The sequence below is a fragment of the Artemia franciscana genome, chromosome 18, assembly GCF_032884065.1.
Source record: "Artemia franciscana chromosome 18, ASM3288406v1, whole genome shotgun sequence".
Classification (NCBI taxonomy): Eukaryota; Metazoa; Arthropoda; class Branchiopoda; order Anostraca; family Artemiidae; genus Artemia; species Artemia franciscana.
The window spans coordinates 14,497,029-14,518,087 of record NC_088880.1 but is presented as its reverse complement, the minus strand read 5'-3'; the positions used below and the strand labels follow the sequence as shown (position 1 = coordinate 14,518,087).

At 35.2% G+C, this 21,059-nt stretch overlaps 1 protein-coding gene across 1 annotated transcript in view; it reads left to right on the top strand.

The window, feature by feature from the left end:
• Positions 1 to 21,059, top strand: part of LOC136038654 (histidine decarboxylase-like) — a 97,578-nt gene that overhangs the window by 5,947 nt on the left and 70,572 nt on the right. The window contains exons 2-3 of the mRNA XM_065721907.1: positions 10,936 to 10,992; positions 13,388 to 13,560. Coding sequence (XP_065577979.1) covers positions 10,965 to 10,992; positions 13,388 to 13,560 — 201 coding nt within the window. The 5' untranslated portion in view covers positions 10,936 to 10,964. The remainder of the gene's footprint in view (positions 1 to 10,935; positions 10,993 to 13,387; positions 13,561 to 21,059) is intronic.

The window sequence follows — 21,059 nt, the reverse complement described above, 5'->3', positions numbered from 1 at the left end:
ACTTGAAACTTTCAAGGATCATTGTTTTGGGCTAAGAGATCACACATTTTTGGGGGAAAGAGGAAGGTTCTGGGGCTTCAAAAATAAACCCACAAGCTTGTTGCCCTTCATTATTTTGAATATTACAGCTTTAAATCCTAGGACCAAGGTGAACATAATGTAAAGAAATGCTTTGGGCCAAATCGGACCAAAATCCTTTGGCCTTCTTAAAACTCCAGGCTGGTTTTTTCGACCGCATTTAAACTTAAATTTAAATAGGGCTGACAAATTTTATGGAGAAAAAATTGTGAAAATATAAAACAATCTGTATTGATTCAAGATCTCAGAAACTAGTTCCAACATTTATAAGGGTCACTCCTGCACTCAACCATCCGACGGTGGCCTGTGTTCCCTTGAGTAGCCTATGACACTCAAGTACCGGAATTTTTCATGGAGAGAGAGAGAGCCGGATTTCCCAGCATTACTTAAAAACGATCAAAAATTAAATTTAAAAAAATTCAATTGAAAGTAAGGAGTAATATCAAACATAAAACGAACAGAAATTATTACGTTTATGAAAGGAGTCGTCCCTCCCACAAGGCCTTGCTTTTTACAGTGAAGTTGTGCGCTGAAGTTTTTACTTTTTGTCCTAATTCCTTAAGAACGATTCATGAAACACAATGGCTGTTTAATTAGAACAATAAGCTTTGTTTTAAAATTCTATACAAAAAACTTGAGCGAAAAGAGCGAGGTCTTGAGGAGGAGGCAATCCCTTTCATATGTTTAAGTAATTTCAGTTCGTTTTAAGGTTTAAAACGATTGCTCCTTAATTTCAGTTGAAAAACTAGTTTTTTACTATTTAATTACTTACAGATAGTGTTTGGTAATGGGAAATATACGAAACGAGTTTTTTAAAGGAAAGTAAAGAACCCCATTAAACCAAAAATGAATAGAAATAAAGTCAAATAATCTTCAAAGTAAAAACTATGGAGTCTAATAGAAGAAAAAGATATGAAATCTTTTTTCTATAAAAAATACAATGTCAATAAAAAATGAACATTAATTAATTTAAAAAAAGGGAAAAGGAATTAATCTAAAAAAAATCCGCAAAACCTGTCTGTCAAATAATAGCAAAGAGCCTCATAAAGCCAAAAATGAGTAGAAATAAATTCAAATAATTTAGCATGCGTAGAACCACCACAAATCACCATCGATAAATGAATTAAACCCAAAAACAAATAGATATTACGATAAATAACCGATTCAAACTTGAAACTAGCAAAAAATAATATGAATTTTTTTAAAAAAAAGCCTTAGCGTAAAGAGCGAGGTCTTTAAGGGCACCCTTTTCATATATGTAGTAATTTCTGTTCGTTTTAAGGTTTGGGGTTGTTCCTTGCTTGTGGCGCATAGTCAACCAGCACCAAAATTCCTTCCCCCTGCAGAAATTAAATAAACGAAACTTAAGTAAAATTCTCAAGTTAGGAAAGCCTTGTTTTCCACGGAGGGTGGGGTATTTTCCAGGCAGGGTTCCATGGGGATATTTCTGGGGGGCATATTCCTGGAGGTATTTTCTGGGGTATTTGCTGGGAGGGGGGGGGGTAAACGCCTAGAACCCCACCCGATATCGTACATCATATGCATTGTTAAACATTGCTTGTTCTTGGAATATGCTTTGGAGTCACCTTGCTTACCTTAGGGGTCACTTGGTACAAGGACTTACGGCGTTAAATTTCAATATGTTCAGAAAGAAAAAAAGGTTTATTGGCCTCTTTGGGGAAGTCAATGTTTTTCTTGTTATGTTTTCTAGAAATTAGAGTCCTCTTGACCCAGACTCGATTTTAATTCGATTTAACTCGGAGCACGAGACTTAAGTTGTGAAAGATTGAGTAATGCATTTCCGGTAATTTAAAAACCTATAAAACACGTCGGTGAAAAAAGAATTTTTGTAGAAACTGCAAATCTTAGATTGCGTTACCTTTTCCATTTAAAAAGAGATTAGAAGAAAGAATACATAAGAGGGGCGGGGTTTTGATGAAGAAGGTGAACAATTATCAAACTAAGCTCTAGATATTTCGATTTCACAATCAACTGTGGATATTACTGTGGGATATTACACAGTAAAAAAGAAAGGTAAGAACAAACTGGGTGTTTAGAAAAACAAAAAGAGAAATATTAGATATAAAAAAGAAAAGAAGATGTGAGACTTTTACCCTTTCTTTTTTGCACTTTTTTCAAGGATATTCGTTTTTTCAAATTAGTTTTTCGTAGTCTCTTTTTTCCAATTAAACTAGGATCTCCAGATGTGAAATCAGTTATCCAGACCATAGATGTGGAATTATTTACATTCTTTATTAATATTTTATACGATGTTATATATTCTTTATTCCATTTATCAGTCTAAAAAGGGGTTCCTAAAAGATTTTGGGTCATGTCCCGCTTAAGCATTTCTAAAATCTTGATACCTCCCTCTTGACGTTTGAATATTGTTATTAAAAACTTTACGTTCGCGTGAAGGAAGCTTAAAAGCCAATAACTTGGTATTTTTTTTTTTTCTGGTCGTCCTCTAGGCATACTTTATGCTTATGAAAAATATTGTATATATAATATCTTTTTTACAATGTATGCCGCTATTGCAATACTATCAGACAAAAGGTTCTTTTTAGAGCCAAAATAAAAAAGAGCCAAAATTAAGGCTCCAAAGTAAAGTCAGAGAATGGGTGAACGTTCTGCCCATAACCCACTAAAATATTGCCATGCGCCACCGGTGAGACCTGCACCCGCGTTGGGAAACACGGGTCTAGACGAAATCAGAGTTTTGTTTTTTGGTAACACATAAGCTTGGATCCCGTGTCAATCAATCAATCAATCAATCAATATTAATTAATTCAAATTTAGTGTCGTGTCGCAATATGGCAGGATTTCTGTCGTTATTGAAGTTTCATTATCTTGAACAAAAAAAAAAAATGCTATGTTTTCAGGTGCACGTGCACGTTCTGCCCATAACCCACTAAAATATTGCCATGTGCCACCGGTGAGACCTGCACCCGCGTTGGGAAACACGGGTCTAGACGAAACACGAGTTTTGTTTTTTGGTAACACATAAGCTTGGAGCCCGTGTCAATCAATCAATCAATATTTATTAATTCAAATTTAGTGTCGCGTCGCAATATGGCAGGATTTCTGTCGTTATTGAAGTTTCATTATCTTGAACAAAAAAATGTTATGTTTTCAGGTAATAAATGTATAATCCTTGTAAAAAGCTGCCTAAGTCGGCGTTCAAGGCTTGATAAAAATAATTTCTTAAACCAAAATGGCCTGCCATAACATAAAGAAAGAAAATGATCAAAAATAGGATTTTTAAAGGCCAAACGAAAATACTGAAGAAAACACGGAAAGTGGATATTTTGAGAGAACAGCCGCCTCTCTTCTTCAGCGCTTAAAAAAAACAAAAAAAAAAAAAAAAAAAAAAAAAAAACAAGTGCGGAAAGTACAACAAAACCAATGAAAAAAACCGCCTGAAAAATTAAATAAAATTCAATAAAAGACCAAAATTAAAAGAATTAAAATCAAATACCTAAAAAACAATAAAGTGAGTTATTCGCCAATATCCGCGATTTGCATAAAATCCAAACAAAATTGAACTGCCAACGACGGATACTAACGAACAACCTTATGTCTTTCCTTATGTCAAGGCTTAATATTTTTTGTACGAGATAATTACTCGTTTTCTGTAATGATCTATTTTCTATTAATGATGCCTACAATCTGCATTTTCTTTTTTTTTCGCTCTAGGAAAAGGGATCGATTATGTCGAATAGGTCCTATTCCCTCAAGTTTTAGGGTTCAGATTACAATGGATGCTATCAATTTCAGCGTTTCATTTGCTTACATCAGTCATACTATTCCCTGTTCACTCCTAAGTTCTATCTAATGAATACTTCTTATCAGTTTGTAAATAACAATCTCGCTCCAGTCTCACTAATTATTTTGAGCGTTCGGCACCCTTGAGTATTCCATTGATTCACAGGGTAAACGTCCTTTTCTCTCTTTTATCGTTTTAAGTTAACGGTTTGGAAATTTTGGTAAAAATGGGGCAGGAGGAACGGGTTACCTTCGCTGTGCTAAAAAAAAAACAATTGAAAAAAGGAATTTTTTGGCTATTTGGTGTTTTCATCGAGAAAAAAATTTACCCCCCTCCTAGACCTAAAAAAATAACCCCCCTTAATTTTCATGATTTGACACCACTACTGGAGGGGTGCATTCCCTCGTCCCCCAAACCCTGTTGTTACCTGTTTGTTTATCGTTCCGGATCTGTTTCAAAATCTGTTTATTTGACACTGCTCTGTGCACAAGACTGTATTGTACCTCTTGACCTTAGAAACAAAAAACTTGAAAATACTACGTTGCACAGGCAATGTACCACTTGACTTTTTAAACGATAAACCTTTTTTTCTTTACCTTTATTATTAACCAGGTCAGACTCAATGTGAAAAAGCAAAAGTCACCTGGGGAAGTGCTCTTAACTTCAGACAGATGTTTTTCGGTCATAAATTAACCGGAGAGTTTTTTTTACAATATTTTCTTATTTCGAGGGGGTGTCAATAACGGTGCCCCCATTTAGCAAAATTTTTAATATCCTGATTCACTTCCTAGATCGGTCTATATCCTTAGTACTTTGTGCATACCCTTTCACTCCATGGAAATTTATTTCATGGAACCTTTTCCTGGTTTCTCTTCTCGAAACAAATGTGTTCTTTTTCCTAAGCTAGGTCCATAAGAGAAAAATCTAAGCATGAAAACCAATCTGTTTTTATATGACTCCCTGTATATCCAGTTCCCATAGATCCCTTCACACTGAAAGTGTATCTTCTCATTCTCTTGGACAATAAGATTAGACCAGAATCTATTCTAATTGGGTGTCACTTGATAATTGATAGGTTTCATTCTCCATTTCTAAACACTCTCTGCTCCTGACAGCTCGAAAATGAAAAGAAAGTTTTCTTATGATTTTCAGATGAATTTACGTTTCTGTTATTTTTGTGAATCTACAGTCTTTGTAAACAGTACAAAAATTTAAGAGCATAGCCCCATCTACTTATTAAATAGTTTTTTCTTGTAGCATAGTTCTTTTAGTTTTCAATTTAAGGGTGTGGTAGTTTTTCTTATGAGTTTATCAAATTACAAATAAATTTGAATATTGTCTTTTCAGTTTGTCATATTGCTACCCTGAATGCAGTCAAAATATAATATCGCCTGTATTTTTAAAAATACCATAAGCAGCGAATCGGTTGCTATTGGTCGCTCTTGTCCGATTCTTTGGATGTGTGTTTCGATCGATTTTTTACTACATCTATTATTTACAACAACACAAGCACATCTGAGGCAGCACAACCAGTAAACATTTTCTTGATTATATTTACCTTAAGGATACAGAGAATCCTGATACGTTCTTTCGTAACATAATCGAAATAATGGTTACCATTCCTGAATCAGCATAAAATGACCCTACTATGATGTTTGGATATATACTTTGTAAAATATTTCTAAAGGATGAGAAAATACACTAGCTTTTTGCCTACCCTTCCTTTGCTCGCTTGGGCGTTCACCCTTGTGGATTGGTGCTCGGGCCATCGACCCTCAAAGGTGAACACTGCGGTACCACCATTTGTGCATATATATATATATATATATATATATATATATATATATATATATATATATATATATATATATATATATATATATAGGTTTGCATTCAGGTGGCTGTGGCTCCAGGATTATTTACAGGAATTCCTAGTTTCTAGCTATGCATACGGATACATAGAATATAGAGACGACTATATTCTATGGGTGGATTCGCTGTAAATCGGGATTGGCTACATTTTTTTTTCCATAATGAGTGGATAATCTATTATATCTATTAATGGCTGTATATTATTTTTATTTTGCACCCATTGAAAAATGCTAATGAGGTTTGGGGGATGATTATATCATTAAAGGGTGACGGTCAAGGTCCACCAGTCTCAATTCTTAGCCCCCCTCCCCCACTACTGGTATTTATGCTATCTGTCTTAGATTTATTCTGATTTTACTCGAGATTAAGCAGTTTCCATTGGCTGTCACTGACTCTTTGACTAAAGGAATAAAATCTCAGTTTTCCCTTTCAATAATTTAAGATAATCAAATAAAAAAAGGTTTTTTTTTTTCAAGTGAAAAAAAGGAACGACAGTAGAACTTAAAACGAACAGAAATTATTCCGTATATGATAGGGGTTGTCTCCTCCTTGACGCTTCGCTCTTTACGCTAAAATTTGACTCTTTATCACAACTCTACTTTTTAAAACAATAAAAAAAAAACTTTAAATAAGATAAGATTTTATTTTCACCAAAATTTTCATGGCACTGCCAAATTTCTTATGGTATAGTCACATTAAAAAGCGATACAAAATAAAAAACAAAACAAAGAAAACAAAACACATCAATCCTCCTGACTTTCGTTATACATTTTTACAAAGCTAGGTATAAAACTCTTCGCTAACCGCTGGTGGACACAGCGTACAGGCTGAAGTTTGTCAACAGGCACTGCCACCCTGTGCGGGAGCCGTTTTGATGTGGGTTGAGGGGGAAAAAGGATTTTGTGGGAAAACACTTTTTTTATTTAATTTCTGAGTGTTTTTGAATTAATGTATGTTTTGATTTTGGCTCACTGCACATGAATAATTAAAACAAAATTTGCATATTAATTTTTTTTGGCTAAAAGGCTTTCTCATAGTTTTGATCGGACGATTTTGATAAAAAAAAAAAAAAAACAGATGGGGGTGGATGCCTAGTTGCCCTCCTATTTTTGGTTACTTAAAAAGGCAACTAGAATTTTTTATTTATTTTAAGAATGTTTTTATTAGTAATGAATATATGTAACTTACGAATTAACTTACGTAACGAAAAAAATTTCATCCTTCCTTTTAACATTTGCTGAGCCTCCGGCACTCAAGATAGTTCATTAGGGCACTTTCAATTGAAATAGCAATGAGTCTGACATAAAGGTCAATTGAAAAATACCTACGCACATGCAATTTGTAGTCTACTTCAGTTGTCGAGTCCTCGGTATTTCGACTTCAAGAGGGTAGAATGAGGGCTGAACAAACGCAGAGTCTGGTCTTGTGAGCATACTTATGGAATTATTACTTTACTTTTTGATGAAAATAAAATGTGAAGTTGAAACTTAAAACGAAAAAAAAATTGGTGTTTCGTATTCTATGGAGCATAAATCTGAAAATTTGTTAAAATAAACTAAATGGCGATGTTTCTCTATATTCAAAGAATTTTGCAAAAGTAGGGCTCACTGAAAGCTCAAATCCGATGTAAAAGAACCAGCTTAAGATCAAAAAATTTCTCAAGTAGCCTGGAGATAAAAAAAAAAAAAAAATCTCAAACAAGCTCAGTTTCCATTAAAGTGCTACAGGGCTAGGTTGCAGCCACAGCTGCGACTAGGATACGCCTCCGCAAAAGACAAGGTGCATATATCTTAGTGCGCTTTCCTTAAGATTGACTAATCTGTACTCGAACAGGTTATGGCAATATGCCACTGTTTTTTTTTGTCTGTGTGCAGGTATTATGCCTAACAAAGATGGATAGAATGTGCTCTTTTGTATGTCGGGAAACTTGCTGAATCATGTAGTGGCTTAGCTTGACCTTAGCTTGATAACACAGGACCCAGAGATCGAGCCTTGCTGTAGCAACACATTGCTGGGCCGACGCAGGGACCTTAGTAATCAAGAAGCGTCTCTAATCTGATTGCTTTTTCTAAAGTATGCTGGTATGCAGGAATTCATTTTAGGGTAAGGGATAGGGAGGGATAAGAATTCACCTAAATTTAAAAAAGGTGAACTGTGGGAGACTTCTGAAAAATTCATAAAGACCATTTCAGTAGGTACTGATCAGAAACTCCACTATCCTTCAGAGGAACCTGGTCAAAATTTTTTTTGAAACCTAAAGGAAGAAGTAGATTATTTTTAATGTAAATCCGATAAGGAGGTCTCAATAAAAGAAAAAGCATGTGTCTAGCCATTGCAGTAGATTGCTTTATATCTCTGTGAAGCCTTAAAACATTATATTGATTTATTAATAAACATAATAGACTTATTTATCATCTTTGATGGCAACAACATATTTTGATTTTCTATAGAAATAAAGTTATTTGGCTTCAAAACGTGCCTTTAGAATGACTATGAAGATATAGGGATATACTTTGTCAGCAAAATGCTAATTTTTTTATTCAAAAATATTTGACTGAAGTTGGATGATAACAGTGTCAAAAATTTGCTGCTCGCGTCACTCCGTGACGCTCGTTGACGCTGCTCCCTGACGGGTTCATACTCGAATATAGAGACAGTTCTAAGAACTGCATCCAACTGAGACAAAAATTTGTTCAATATGTCACAATAATTCAATACTCACATGCTTTCATTTCACCAAACATAGAAATGTGTCATTTTGGCACAAAATCCAACCTGTCGGTAATTCTAGGCAGAGCATGTCTATTTTCTTAATTTATCTATGAGGCTTCTATTACATATTATTTTATTGACTTAGGGCCCTTGTCCCAGAGCTGTATTTCTCCATTTCACAGTTGAAAAACCTGGAGGAAACTCGATTGCAATCGTCCTTTTTTCCCATCCTCCCTCACCAATTGGGAGCGTAATTTTCTTGGAGGAAGGTCAGTTTAAAATTTGTGGAGATTTATTTATGTTTTCGATTCCCTTTATTTATGAATATCTCCAAAAGAAGTAAATGGAGAGACAGAGAGAGAAGTTTATTATTAAACTCAAGACAATATAAAATACACTTATTCCCCCTCGAAAGGCTCCGTGACCAGGGATACAAGGGGGATGAAAAGAAAATAGAAGCAACAACTACAATATATGCAATATATATAAGTGGGATAAAATAAAGCAACAACTACAAAAAAAAAAAAAAAAAAAAAAAAAAAAAAAAAAAAAAAAAAAAAAAAAAAAAAAAAAAAAAAAAAATAGAATATAGGGAACATACCTGAGACCTGAGAGTCAAGCGCAGAGAAGGCAACCACACACCACGAACAGAACACAGGGAAATCAACTCCTCAGAGGAAAAAAAATGTTATTCTATTTGATTCTTTATTAAGTGATCCTTAAGAAACGTTTTAAAAGTCCCAAACGAGAGGCATCTCTGTACTGAAGAAGGTAGTGAATTCCAGACCTGTTGACAAGCAATGAGGGGATTGAAGTCTGATTGAATAGTAGGGGTAGGCGGAATGTAGATATCATTTGAAGAACGAAGGCTATATGGAGCTGAATCAGAAATAAACATAGGAGGTTTCCTAAGAGATTTTGGAAGATTACCGTGAAGCTGATGAAAGACAAAAAAAGCACAAGAAATAATGTAAATAGACCGTAGACTTAAGAGCGGTGTTGGTGAGGAACGGTTGGTTTCCATAACCAGACGTCAAGCTTTATTATACATGATAGAAAGTGACCGCAGCTTAGATGGAAAAGTAGACATCCATACAATGGGGCAATAAGAAACATATGACTGGACAAGACAGAAAAAAAGAAGTTTCAGAATAGATCCAGAAAAAGTGTGTCTAACTTTTCGAATGATACCCAAACTCCGTGAGACCTTAACCCTAATCATGTCTATATAACTTCTGAATGAAAGATTCTCATCAAGTAGGATACCAAGAAACCGGACCACCCGATTCTCTGGTCTACACTAGGAGCCTTGTGACACTTGAAGGTATGTAAGCTGAGGGAAAGCTATACCAGTTCGAGAAAAAATAAGAAACCGTGACTTACCAACATTCAAGACCAAGTAATTTGCATTAAACCATGAAATAACTCTCTCGAATAATGCCACAAGATTAGACTTGATATCACATTCCGTCTTCCCAAGGGTCCCATGAGTGGTATCATCAGCAAAAGCAAAAAGAAAATCTTCGCTAGAAGTAGTAGACACTTCAGAAAAAATAAAATTATACCAGATATCAGAGTTAGGAATAAACAAATAAGACAAAAATGTACCTGGGGATTAAATTCGTACCATCAAATTCTCAAATGTACAGTTTTGTACCAGAACCTCCAAATGATAAAGATTTAGTTTTTGTGGAGTCATAATGCACCAAATGACCTAAGGCAGTGTGCAAATGACTGATAATGAATCAATTAAAAACAATTAAATTAATCTTAGGGTTATTATGCCAGGTAGTATTAGTTCCTATTCATTTTTAATAAATCAGCTCAAATCTACAAATTGCAAAGTTTTACCATGGGGTTTTAGTTTGAACAGCAATGCTATAATGAATAATGATTTAGTGTTAGGAATTAGCATTGCTGGGGTTGGGGGTACCTACACCAGTCCGTGACAAACCATTGGTCAGAATTGATACCTGCTAATAAACAGAATAGGCAGATGTCATGTTATGGATTAGTGCAATATGTGTTAATTAAAGTATCCTGGGACAAGGGTGGATCTAGAACAATATCTCGGGGTAGGCCCAATGTGACAAGGGTGCCAATGAGAAAAATCTTGGGGGGTGGGCAATGTGACATAAATGCCAATAATTCACCACATTGAGAAATTTATTCTAAGAAAAAAAAACAGGATTACAGGGTGCCAGAAAAAATCTCCCGCCCTCCTGGATCCTCCAGTGCCCAGGGATAAAATTAATTTCATGCTTATTGCATATATTGAACTGATTAAAATACGGTGTTAGTCCCTGGGGATGTGTCCTGAATGTGTCCTGAAACATCCTGAATGTATTCAAGTCATTTTTTCCCATACAGAATTAAACTTGGCGAAGATCAGAAGCCACACACCTTTTACACTTTTGTCAATGATTGTAAGAAAATCCTTCTGTTTCTTATCCCTGTTACAGGCAGATGTGGATACATAAGTTTCAATAAGTTATTTTGTTTTTTAGGTTCTTTTTTGTCTTGAATCAGCTACAAAATGGATTATGCTGAATATCGTAAACGAGGTAAGTTTTCTTGTTTATCAGCTGCGAAAGCTTAAAATTAAATGTAAGAAACCGTTTTAATCGTCTTTCTTGTGTTAATTTATCACAAATAGTATGTATGGCAGCTTTCAATCATAAAAGGTAAGTGCGGGAGGAAGGGAGGTTTCAAAGGGTGAGGTAGGTAGGACCGATGTTTTTTCAGACGTGTCAACCATCAAACAGTGCCAATTATATACTTCAATACCATAATGAAAAAAAAGAAGTTATAATGGCTTGGCTGTTGTCATTGGAGATTTCAAAAGGTGGGGTAGGTAGGATAGATGTTTTTCAGAGGTATTTGTTTCAACGACTGTATGTCAACCATCAAGTAGTGCCAATTACATACTTCAATACCACAATAGAAAAAAAACTTATTATGGCTAGGTTATATTTTACGAATGGACAATGATATGTTGCTAAAAATCTTTTTTTCGGTCTAGTTGCGGCCACGGGAAAGGCAGGATGTACCTTGAATGGGGGAAGACGAGGTAATTAGAGAAAATTTGAAAAGAAGCAGGAAGTTCACGGGAGGGAGCACTTACATATTGTGGATGAATTATGATATTAAGTCCGAAACTGAGCTTTTTGTCTATCCAGCTGCGGTCAAGTGAAAAGAAGAAGTCCTTGAATGGGGTGGGAATAGATAATAAGAGGTGACTCGAAAGAAGTAGGGACTTCACGGGAGGGATTAAGTATTCTAACTCTGAACAGAATTAGAAGAGGGAGAGCAGGCACAGCTGTGTTAGAATACAGTAGCCTGCTACTGCGATGTGTCCCCAGTAATAGAGTAGTTTGGTTCATAAGTTAGATTTGCAACACATGTTTTTTTGAGGATGCTAGACTAGATGGGTATTTTAGATGTTTATTAAATACCCTCAGTTACTGATCTAAGACTTAATTCGTTAAATCCATGTATTAACCACAATTTTGTAATCTTATTGAGCTCAGTGCCAACTATGGAATAGATGTGCAGCCTCAATGCAAAAAATGAGAAATTCTATAGATGTGAAGCGGAGAAAAATATATTTGAAGTTCTCCATCGGAGTTCAAAATTAGACTACGATAACATATTAAAAACTTTCGAATTATTTCGGTCTAAATATGCTGCACCATCCTCACTTTTGCTTTAAAATATATCTGTGAAGAATGGGCTACTTTCAAAATTCGGATAGACGCCCCTTGGGCTGCGTATACCATGTTAACTATTCAGTTACATCTTTTGGAATCATTCGACCTTCTTTATTGAAATAACTATCTACGAATTTTGATCCGATGGCATGGGGAGCTACTGTGGGAGTGGAGGTAGAAAAGGCGAGTGAGAACTGGTTGATATACGGTCACTACTAAACCTTGTAAAAAGCAATATAATTTTTAATTTACGATCGAATGCTTTCACAAGTTTCGCTTCAGAGGCCTGCCTTCCATGCGATAAGACCTGGAAAAAAGTTTGTATGGGAGATACATGGCTCTTTAGGATAAGTCCAGCCACTAACCCTCTTCAGTCAATTTTCTGCTCAACCTTATTAAACTCGGTTCTCAATAAAAGAGTATCAGAAATGCTGCATCGCCAACACAACCGAACTTCTAAATAAGTAGGATTCTCTCTCTCCCTCTTTCTCTTTTTACCTCTCATTCTCTCTTTCTCTCTCTCGCTCTCTCTCTATCACATCTACTGAAATCATTCCTTTACTGTGTCAATTTTACTGTTCGATTTCAAAAATTATTATATCCAGTAAATCAGCATTTTCCGGCTGTCGGACCTTGTCCCCTATGTGGGAAAATTTTGAGGGGTAAGTTTACTAGGTCACGTTGTATAGATGTCCTTTAGACAGTGATCTCTACATATACCCCACTTGTCCTTGTCAGGGCAAATGGGTGCACAAATAAGGGAGGTTGGATCAAAGCTAAAGTCCTCCCCTATGTCTAAAGACTTTTTTATATTTCGTTATAATTTATCATACGATATATCCTCAAGAAAAGCATGAAAGTTTATCATTTGTATTCTAAAACTTGTGGAAAAACAGAAAATAAAACCTTGAATTTTCTGTTTCGTTTCGTCGTAAGGAACATTCAAACTGGGGCCAACTAATGATTTTATAACACTTTAAACCCGATTTATTCGGTTTTGTTAATGTAAAAAACAGACAAACCCCGTGTGCTGTCCTCACGTCAGCACACGTGCGAACTCGAAAATAGACCTCTCTCTCTCTCTCTCTCTCTCTCTCTCTCTCTCTCTCTCTCTATTGTTGCCCTCTCCCCAGACCATAACTTCATCATGCTGGATGTGGATCTTGGAAAGATTTGCATCACACGTTCTTTGCATCACACAAGTAAACAAAAAAAATGCATTACTATTAATTTTTTTTTCATTTTTTAGGTAAGGAAATGGTTGATTATATAGCTGATTACCTCGAGAATATCCGAGAGAGACGTGTTTTCCCTGCCGTGAAGCCCGGATACCTAAGAGAACTTGTTCCTGACGCTGCACCACCTAAAGGAGAAACATGGAATGACATTTTCAAGGACATTGAACGTGTTATCATGCCGGGGGTGAGTAGATTACTAAGGAGAAAAGAACGATATTCCGCAATATTTTGAGAAAGTCTAGTTGTGCTTGTCTTGTCCGACCAAGTTAATTTCGTGTAATATTACTTACAAATTAAGGTCATGATAAAAGAAGGAAAATGATTTATTGTAACAGAAAACAAACTAGGAATAGCAAAATGAATATCTACTTCTATTATTGACATGAGCGAATATCAGCAATGAGCAGGGGAGGGCACAAACACATTTGTCAAAATATAGGGGGGGGGATAATTTTGCTATTCTTCAATTTTGTCTTTGGATTCAAAAAAGCTATTTTTAAAATCTAGGGGAGGGTTAAAAATCATAGGGGGATGTTGTCCCGTACCCTCCCAATATGCGCTGCTGGATATGAATGCACAATATAAAGGAATGAAGAACTCAAAACTAAAGGAAATTGTTCAGTGAATAATTTAGGGCTGATCAATTTGCTATTAAAAATAATAAATCCATAGTATAAATTAATAGAAAGCTGTCCCTTGTATTTCTTCAAGAGGGAAATTTGAAACTGATATCAAAATAAAGGCAAGGCATATTAGTGATGTTTTTATTGCTTCAAATTTTGCCGAAGATTTTTCAAAATTCATGAAAAGAATTAGCATCATCTGGGCTGTTGCAATTTGAATGGCGCTATATGACATATTTTTAAGGTCTATATACACTCAAAAACTCAGACTAAACTAGTTCTATTGACTTGTTTAATTTTTTTCTCTCCTCGATTATTTGGTTCTCAAGACCAAAATAATCGATCTATTCCTCTAAAAAGTGTCATAGTTTCTATTCCTCTAAAAAGTGTCATATTCTCATCTGTCGTTCACAGAATTAGTTGGAAATAGAGCTATTGATGCGAAAACTGTCTGGTCGAATCCTGGATACTAAAAAAAAACCTTCACTGAACTAACAAATTGCTCTTGGTATTAGAAAAAAAAGCGAAAAAAAAAAAAAAAAAAAAAAACTGAAACACATTTTCCAGTTATTTTACGATCCTGCAAAATATATGTTTTGTGACATAGCTCCTTTTTGAATTCAGTCTGTGCTAGTCCTCTAGTGCTGTTATTAACAGAAGTTCGCCACTACTAACTGTCTAAAATAAGGACAGGCTATGACAGCTAATGTCATTTTCGTTAAGAACCTAAAACAAGCATATATTACAATCAATAATGAAGTCAAATATACACTCAAAAACTCAGACTAGACTAGTTCTATTGATTTGTGCAATTTAGTGCGCTAGGGTTTTGATCCCCCCCCCCAAAAAAAAAGAGTTTGTCTGACTTGTAAAACCGTAACAAAAATGCATATAAAATAATTTTTATGCGTTTTTTATGTTTTTGTACCCCCCCCCCCTAAAAAAATACCCCTCTCTTGAACAAAAATTCAAACAAAATGCCTTTTCAAGTTTTTGTTTACTGTCATTGGTGACCTAATGGAACAAGTTTTAGAAATGTGAATATTCTCAGTTTTCTGGTAAATAACTACTAAACTGCGTCGGAAATATAGAAATTTGCAGCGAAAAAACACGACTTTTGCCCAAAATGACTTGGACTAATTCAAATATTTCTCTTACATATAATGGACAGAAATAATTTTGTTTAACTAAGAAATTACTTCTAGGACCCTTAGCATATCTTTTTTGCACAATCTACTTTAGTAATATGGTTAAGGAATAACCCCCTTAATAAAAATTTAAGTTCAAATAATATAAATTAAGTAAGTCGTGAAAGAAATAAATGTCGTTGTTGTCAGAGAATCCTCATCAAAGAACTCTGACTAGTCTCTATAGGCTTTACAATTATATCCTTTGTGAGGACGCAATATAACTCGTAATATGATATAAAATAATGAGTATTATCTTCTATATACATAAAAATAAGTTGTTTTGTGTGTGTGTGTGTGTCGAGTGACGTCATGTTTGTGTGTCGACTGACGTCATGTTTGGAGTGACGTCATGTTTGTGTGTTGACTGACGTCAAATTAAGGATTGAGCTGTATGCGTCATGAAGTTGTTTGTCGACTGACATCATGTTTGTTAACTGATGAAATTACATACCCGGACACCGGGACACAAATGACGACCGGGACACAGGGAATATAAATGACGACCGGGAACCTCAAAGAGAAATTACAGACTGGGACACCCGGACACACATCACGACCGGGACACAGAGAATATAAATGACGACCGGGACACAGGGACACAACTACAACGGGGACGCCGGGGGCAAAGGCGGGATATATAAATGACGACCGGGACACAGGGATTGTTCGAATAGAAATTACAGACCGGGACACTGGGACACAAATGACGACCGGGACACCGGGACACAGGTAATATAAATGACGACCGGGACACTCAAAGAGAAATTACAAACTGGGACACCGGGACACAAATGATGACCGGGACACAGGGAATATAAATGACGACCGGGACACAGGGACACATCATTAGAATAATGAGATATAGATCTGAATACGGATTGTTTTTCCCATGGACAATTATATGTTGCATGTTCAAGGGTCAGTAAACCTGACAATCTATTAATATGCATAGACAATGGGACAGCGAAGAATGTTGTATATTCGCATGTTTTACGTAGTTAAAAACACACACACACACATATATATATATATATATATATATATATATATATATATATATATATATATATATATATATATATATATATATATATATATATATATATATATATATATATATCTCTATTTACAGGTGGGACACAGGGACACAACTACAATGGCGCGTAACGACTTACGCGCGCGGGGGGGCTTGGGGGGCGCGAAGCGCCCCACCAACTAGGTGTTGGGGTAGCTAGTATTAATATAATATTAAATATAAATAAATACTAGATAAAAACAGTAATAAAACTAAAAGTAAAAAAACTAAAAGGAAAAAATTCATCAATCAATCTATTAATCGCCAAAGTTGATTTACTATCAGTCTACTATTAGCTAACTGCTATGATAACTAGTTTATTTATTTAGGATATATATTATCCTCTATTATTTTTTGTATACACAGAAGACGATCCTTTTGTAGCTCATGGAGCCCAATCAGGAATAATAACTGCTACTTGATGTCACTCCCTTCAACTCCTACACCGCTACTCATACTACCACTACTACCACTCACATTACTACGGATAGTTCTCTGCCGGCTACGACTGCTACTAAGACTCAAATTCACGAAAAAGTAACGAGGCTAAAATGTATTTTTCAAAATCTTTAAGGGGGCAAGTTTTCTGTATTTTCAAAGAAAATTCCAAAAAGGTAGTTTTAATGAAAATTCCCCCCCTCCAAAAGTATTATTCAAAATCTGAGGAGTGGGGGACTCTAGGGGTTGAAAAAACGCTGCTCTCTGCCATTGAAGCCTCTTCTATGACTATTATTTAGGTTCCAACTATAAAACTATTCCGACTACTACTGCTACAATGGCTATAACTACTATACTTATTGTTATCGCTGCACCCTCTGTGGATATTACGAATCCTGTGACTGCTATAACTACTAATACAACTACTGTTACTGCAACGTCTGTTGCGACTGTCGCAAATTTTACTTCTACTGTAACTACCAGGACTTTTGTGACCGAGGTCATATCCAGGATTTTTAGCTCATATCGTCGGGGAGGGGGGTACAAAAAATGGTAAAAAATTTATCAAAATTTACTTTAATGCAATTTTCTACGTTGTTACGAGTCGGACAAATAATTCGGAAGAGGGAGGTCAAACCCCTTAATCCTCCCCCTGTATGCGGCCTTTGTCATGACTTACTGCTTCAATAATTATAGTTATAGAATATGAATAGAAATGTAGATGTCTTTCAAATGTCTAAGCCGAAATGTCTAAACCGAAACTCTAAAAAACGGAATTTTGATACCAATAGTTACATCAAAAGAATCGAATTTTAATGCTGATTTTAAATATATACGTTTCATCAAATTTAGTCTTACCCATCAAAAGTTACGAGCCTGGAAAAATTTACCGTATTTTAGAAAATAGGGGAAAACACCCCCTAAAAGTCATAGAATCTTAACGAAAATCACACCATCAGATTCAGCGTATCAGAGAACCCTACTGTGGAAGTTTCAATGTCTTATCTATAAAAATGTGGAATTTTGTGTCATTTGCCAGAAGACAGATCACGGATGCATGTTTATTTGTTAATTTGTTGTTTTTTTCCCAGGGGTGATCGTATCGACTCAGTGGTCCTAGAATGTCCCGAGAGGGCTAAATCTAACGGAAATTAAAAGTTCTAGTATCCTTTTTAGGTGACCAAAAAATTGGAGGGCACCTAGACCCCCTCCCACGCGCAGTTTTTCCCCAAAGTCACCGGATCAAACTTTTGAGATAGCCATTCTGTTCAGCTTAGTCGAAAACCTAATAACTATGTCTTTGGGAACGGCTTAATCCCCCACAGCTCCTGGGGGAGGGGCTGCAAGTTACAAACTTCTACTATTGTTTACAATAGTTATTATGAAGTGTAACGACGTTTTGAGAAGGACTTTTTTGCGTTGGAGTGGTGGTGGGTCGGAGGGAAGGGATTATGTGGGAGGATCTTTCCATGGAGGAATTTATCACGAGGGAAGAGAATTTCCACTAAAGGGGACAGGATTTTCGAGCATTATTTAAAAAAAATGAAAAAATAAATAATTTTTTTTCAACTGGAAGTAATCAGCAGCATTAGAACCTAAAATGAACATAATAAATTACGTACATAAGGGAGTTCGTATCCTCCACAATACCTTGCTCTTTACGCTAAATTATTTTTATTAATTTCAACTATTTATTCTACGACCATTGTGATTCAGGAATCATTCTTAAACATTTGGGACAAAATTCAAGCGTTAGTGTAAAGAGCGAGGTATTGACGATTGGGCGAACCCCCTCATTTACGTAATAAAAATACACAAATATAGAAGTTCGTTACATAAGGTAATTCGTAATGTACGTATGTTTATTACCAAGAAAAACGTTCGTAAAAAAATCTAGTTACATTTTTAAGTAACTAAAATTGGAGGGCAACTAGGCCTCCTCCCCCATCCCTTTTTTTATCAAAATCGTCCGGTCAAAACTATGGGAAAGCCATTTAGCAAAAAAAAAATGCAAATTTTGTTTTAATTATTCATGTGCGTTGGGCCAAAATCAAAACATTCATTAATTCAAAAACGTTCAGAAATTAAATACAAAAAAAGGTTTTTGAACTGCAAGTAAGGAGCGACATTAAAACTTAAAACGAACAGAAATTATTCCGTCTATGAAAGGGGTTGTCCCCTCCTTAGCACCTCACTCTTTACGCTAAAGTTTTTTTTTATTTTTATGAAAAGTAGAGTTGTGACAAAGAGTTACACTTTAGCGTAAAGAGCAAGGTGTTGAGGAGGGGACAACCCCTTTCATATACGGAACAATTTCTTTTCGTTTTAATTTTCAATGTCGCTCCTTAGGCTGCTTGCAGATAAAAAAAGCTTATTTTATTTATTTAATCGAAATAAGAAGTCGAGTTCTTATATGGAAAGTAAAGAAAAACGAAAGCCAAAAACGAGCAGAATGTATCTCATAGAAGGCTTCGAACAGAAAAAAAATACCAAGAGTAAAGAAATAAAACCCAAAATAAGACAATATTACAAAGAGAAATGAGGTTCAACTTCAAACGAACATATATTACAACCAATGTACCGCCCTCTCAAATTTCCTAAGACTAGTCTCTAATTCGGTAAAGAAATATTTCAACCAGTATTTTATCGTGTCTCTTAAGGCGTTTTACAAGTTAAGTTTGATTTCAATAGAAACGGGTGAGCTCAAACAGATTTTACTCCTTTTATTCGACGTTCAAGCTGGCCTAATATTTTATCTTAATTACCTTCAGGAATTGAAATGTGAAAGCTCGGTAATAGGTTTTTTAAACACCCACTTCTCTTAGAAGAACTTCTTCAATGGACTTTTTTTCTATTACGCCTGCTTAGCTAGAGAGAAATTCTGGAATTTGGCACATTTTATTTTTGGTTCATTGATTTACAACCCATGCCGGGGTGGTCCACAATCAAAACTCAAAGTAAATATTTAAAACATGTTATACGTCATAAGTTTTAATTTAGACTCTCGAGTTAGGTGTTGACACAGAATCTCAAACCCTAACACACAATATTTGTTTTTGAGTTCTAGCTTTATTTTAATGAATGGAAGAGTTTTAATGAATAATTTTAATAATTTTATAATAATTTAATAATTTTAATAATTAATTTTCTTCGGTTTTGAAACTATGCTATAAGTATTTGAGTTAATCAGAATAGTAAATCTTTGACAAAACCTTAAAGGAATTAACCCATCACCGTATTAAAAATGACAACAGGTGCTCGTGGAGTGTGTCATTAATACCATATTCATCAAATACCACTAAATTCTACTAAATATTAAATAAAAAAAACAAGTTTTTTAAATGAAAGTAAGGAGCAACATTAAAACTTAAAACGAACAGAAATTACTCCGTATATGAAAGGGGCTTTTCCTCCTCAACGCCTCGCTCTTTACGCTAAAGTTTGACTCTTTCTCTTAACTCTATTTTTAAAACAGTAAGAAACCTTAGCATAAAGAGCGCGGCATTGAGGAGGAAAAGCCCCTTTCATATACGGGGTGATTTCTGTTCGTTTTAAGTTTTAATGTTGCTACTTACTTTCATTAAAAAAAAACTTGTTTCATTTATTTAATTTCTGGACGTTTTTGAATTAATGCATGTTTTGATCTTGGCTCTCCGCACATAAATAACTAAAACGAAATTTGCATATTAATTAATTGCAATTAATTTGAGAAAAAAGGAGCGAGGGAGGAGGCCTAGTTGCCCTCCAAGTTTTTGATTACTTAAAAAAGCAACTAGAACTTTTAATTTCTTACAAACGTTTTCATTGGTAAAAAATACACGTAACTTACGAATTAACTTACTCAACGAACTTCTATATTCGTACGTTTTTATTGCGTATATGAGGGGGGTTCAACCCTCGTCGATATCTCGCTCTTTACACTAAAGCTTAGATTTTGTCCCAATTCCTTAAGAATGACCTCTGAATCACAAAGGCCGTAGAATAAATTGTTGAAATTACTAAAAATACTTTAGCGTAAAGAGTGAGGTATAACGAGGAGGTAAACCCCTCATATGCGTAATAATTTTTGTTCGTTTTAAGTTTTAATGCTGGTCCTTAGTTTCAGTAGAAAAAACTTTTCATATTTATTTTTGCATTGTTTTTACAAATAATGCTAGAAAATCCTGCGCCCCCTTCATTGAAACTCTCTTCCCCCATGAGAAGTGTGTCCATGGAAATATCCTCCCATGTAACCCCCCCCCCTTCAACTCTCCCCCATTAACCAAAAAAACTCCTGAAACGTCTGTACACTTCCCAGTAACCATTATTATATGTAAACATAGGTCAAAGTTTGTAACTTGTAGCCCCTCCCACGGGG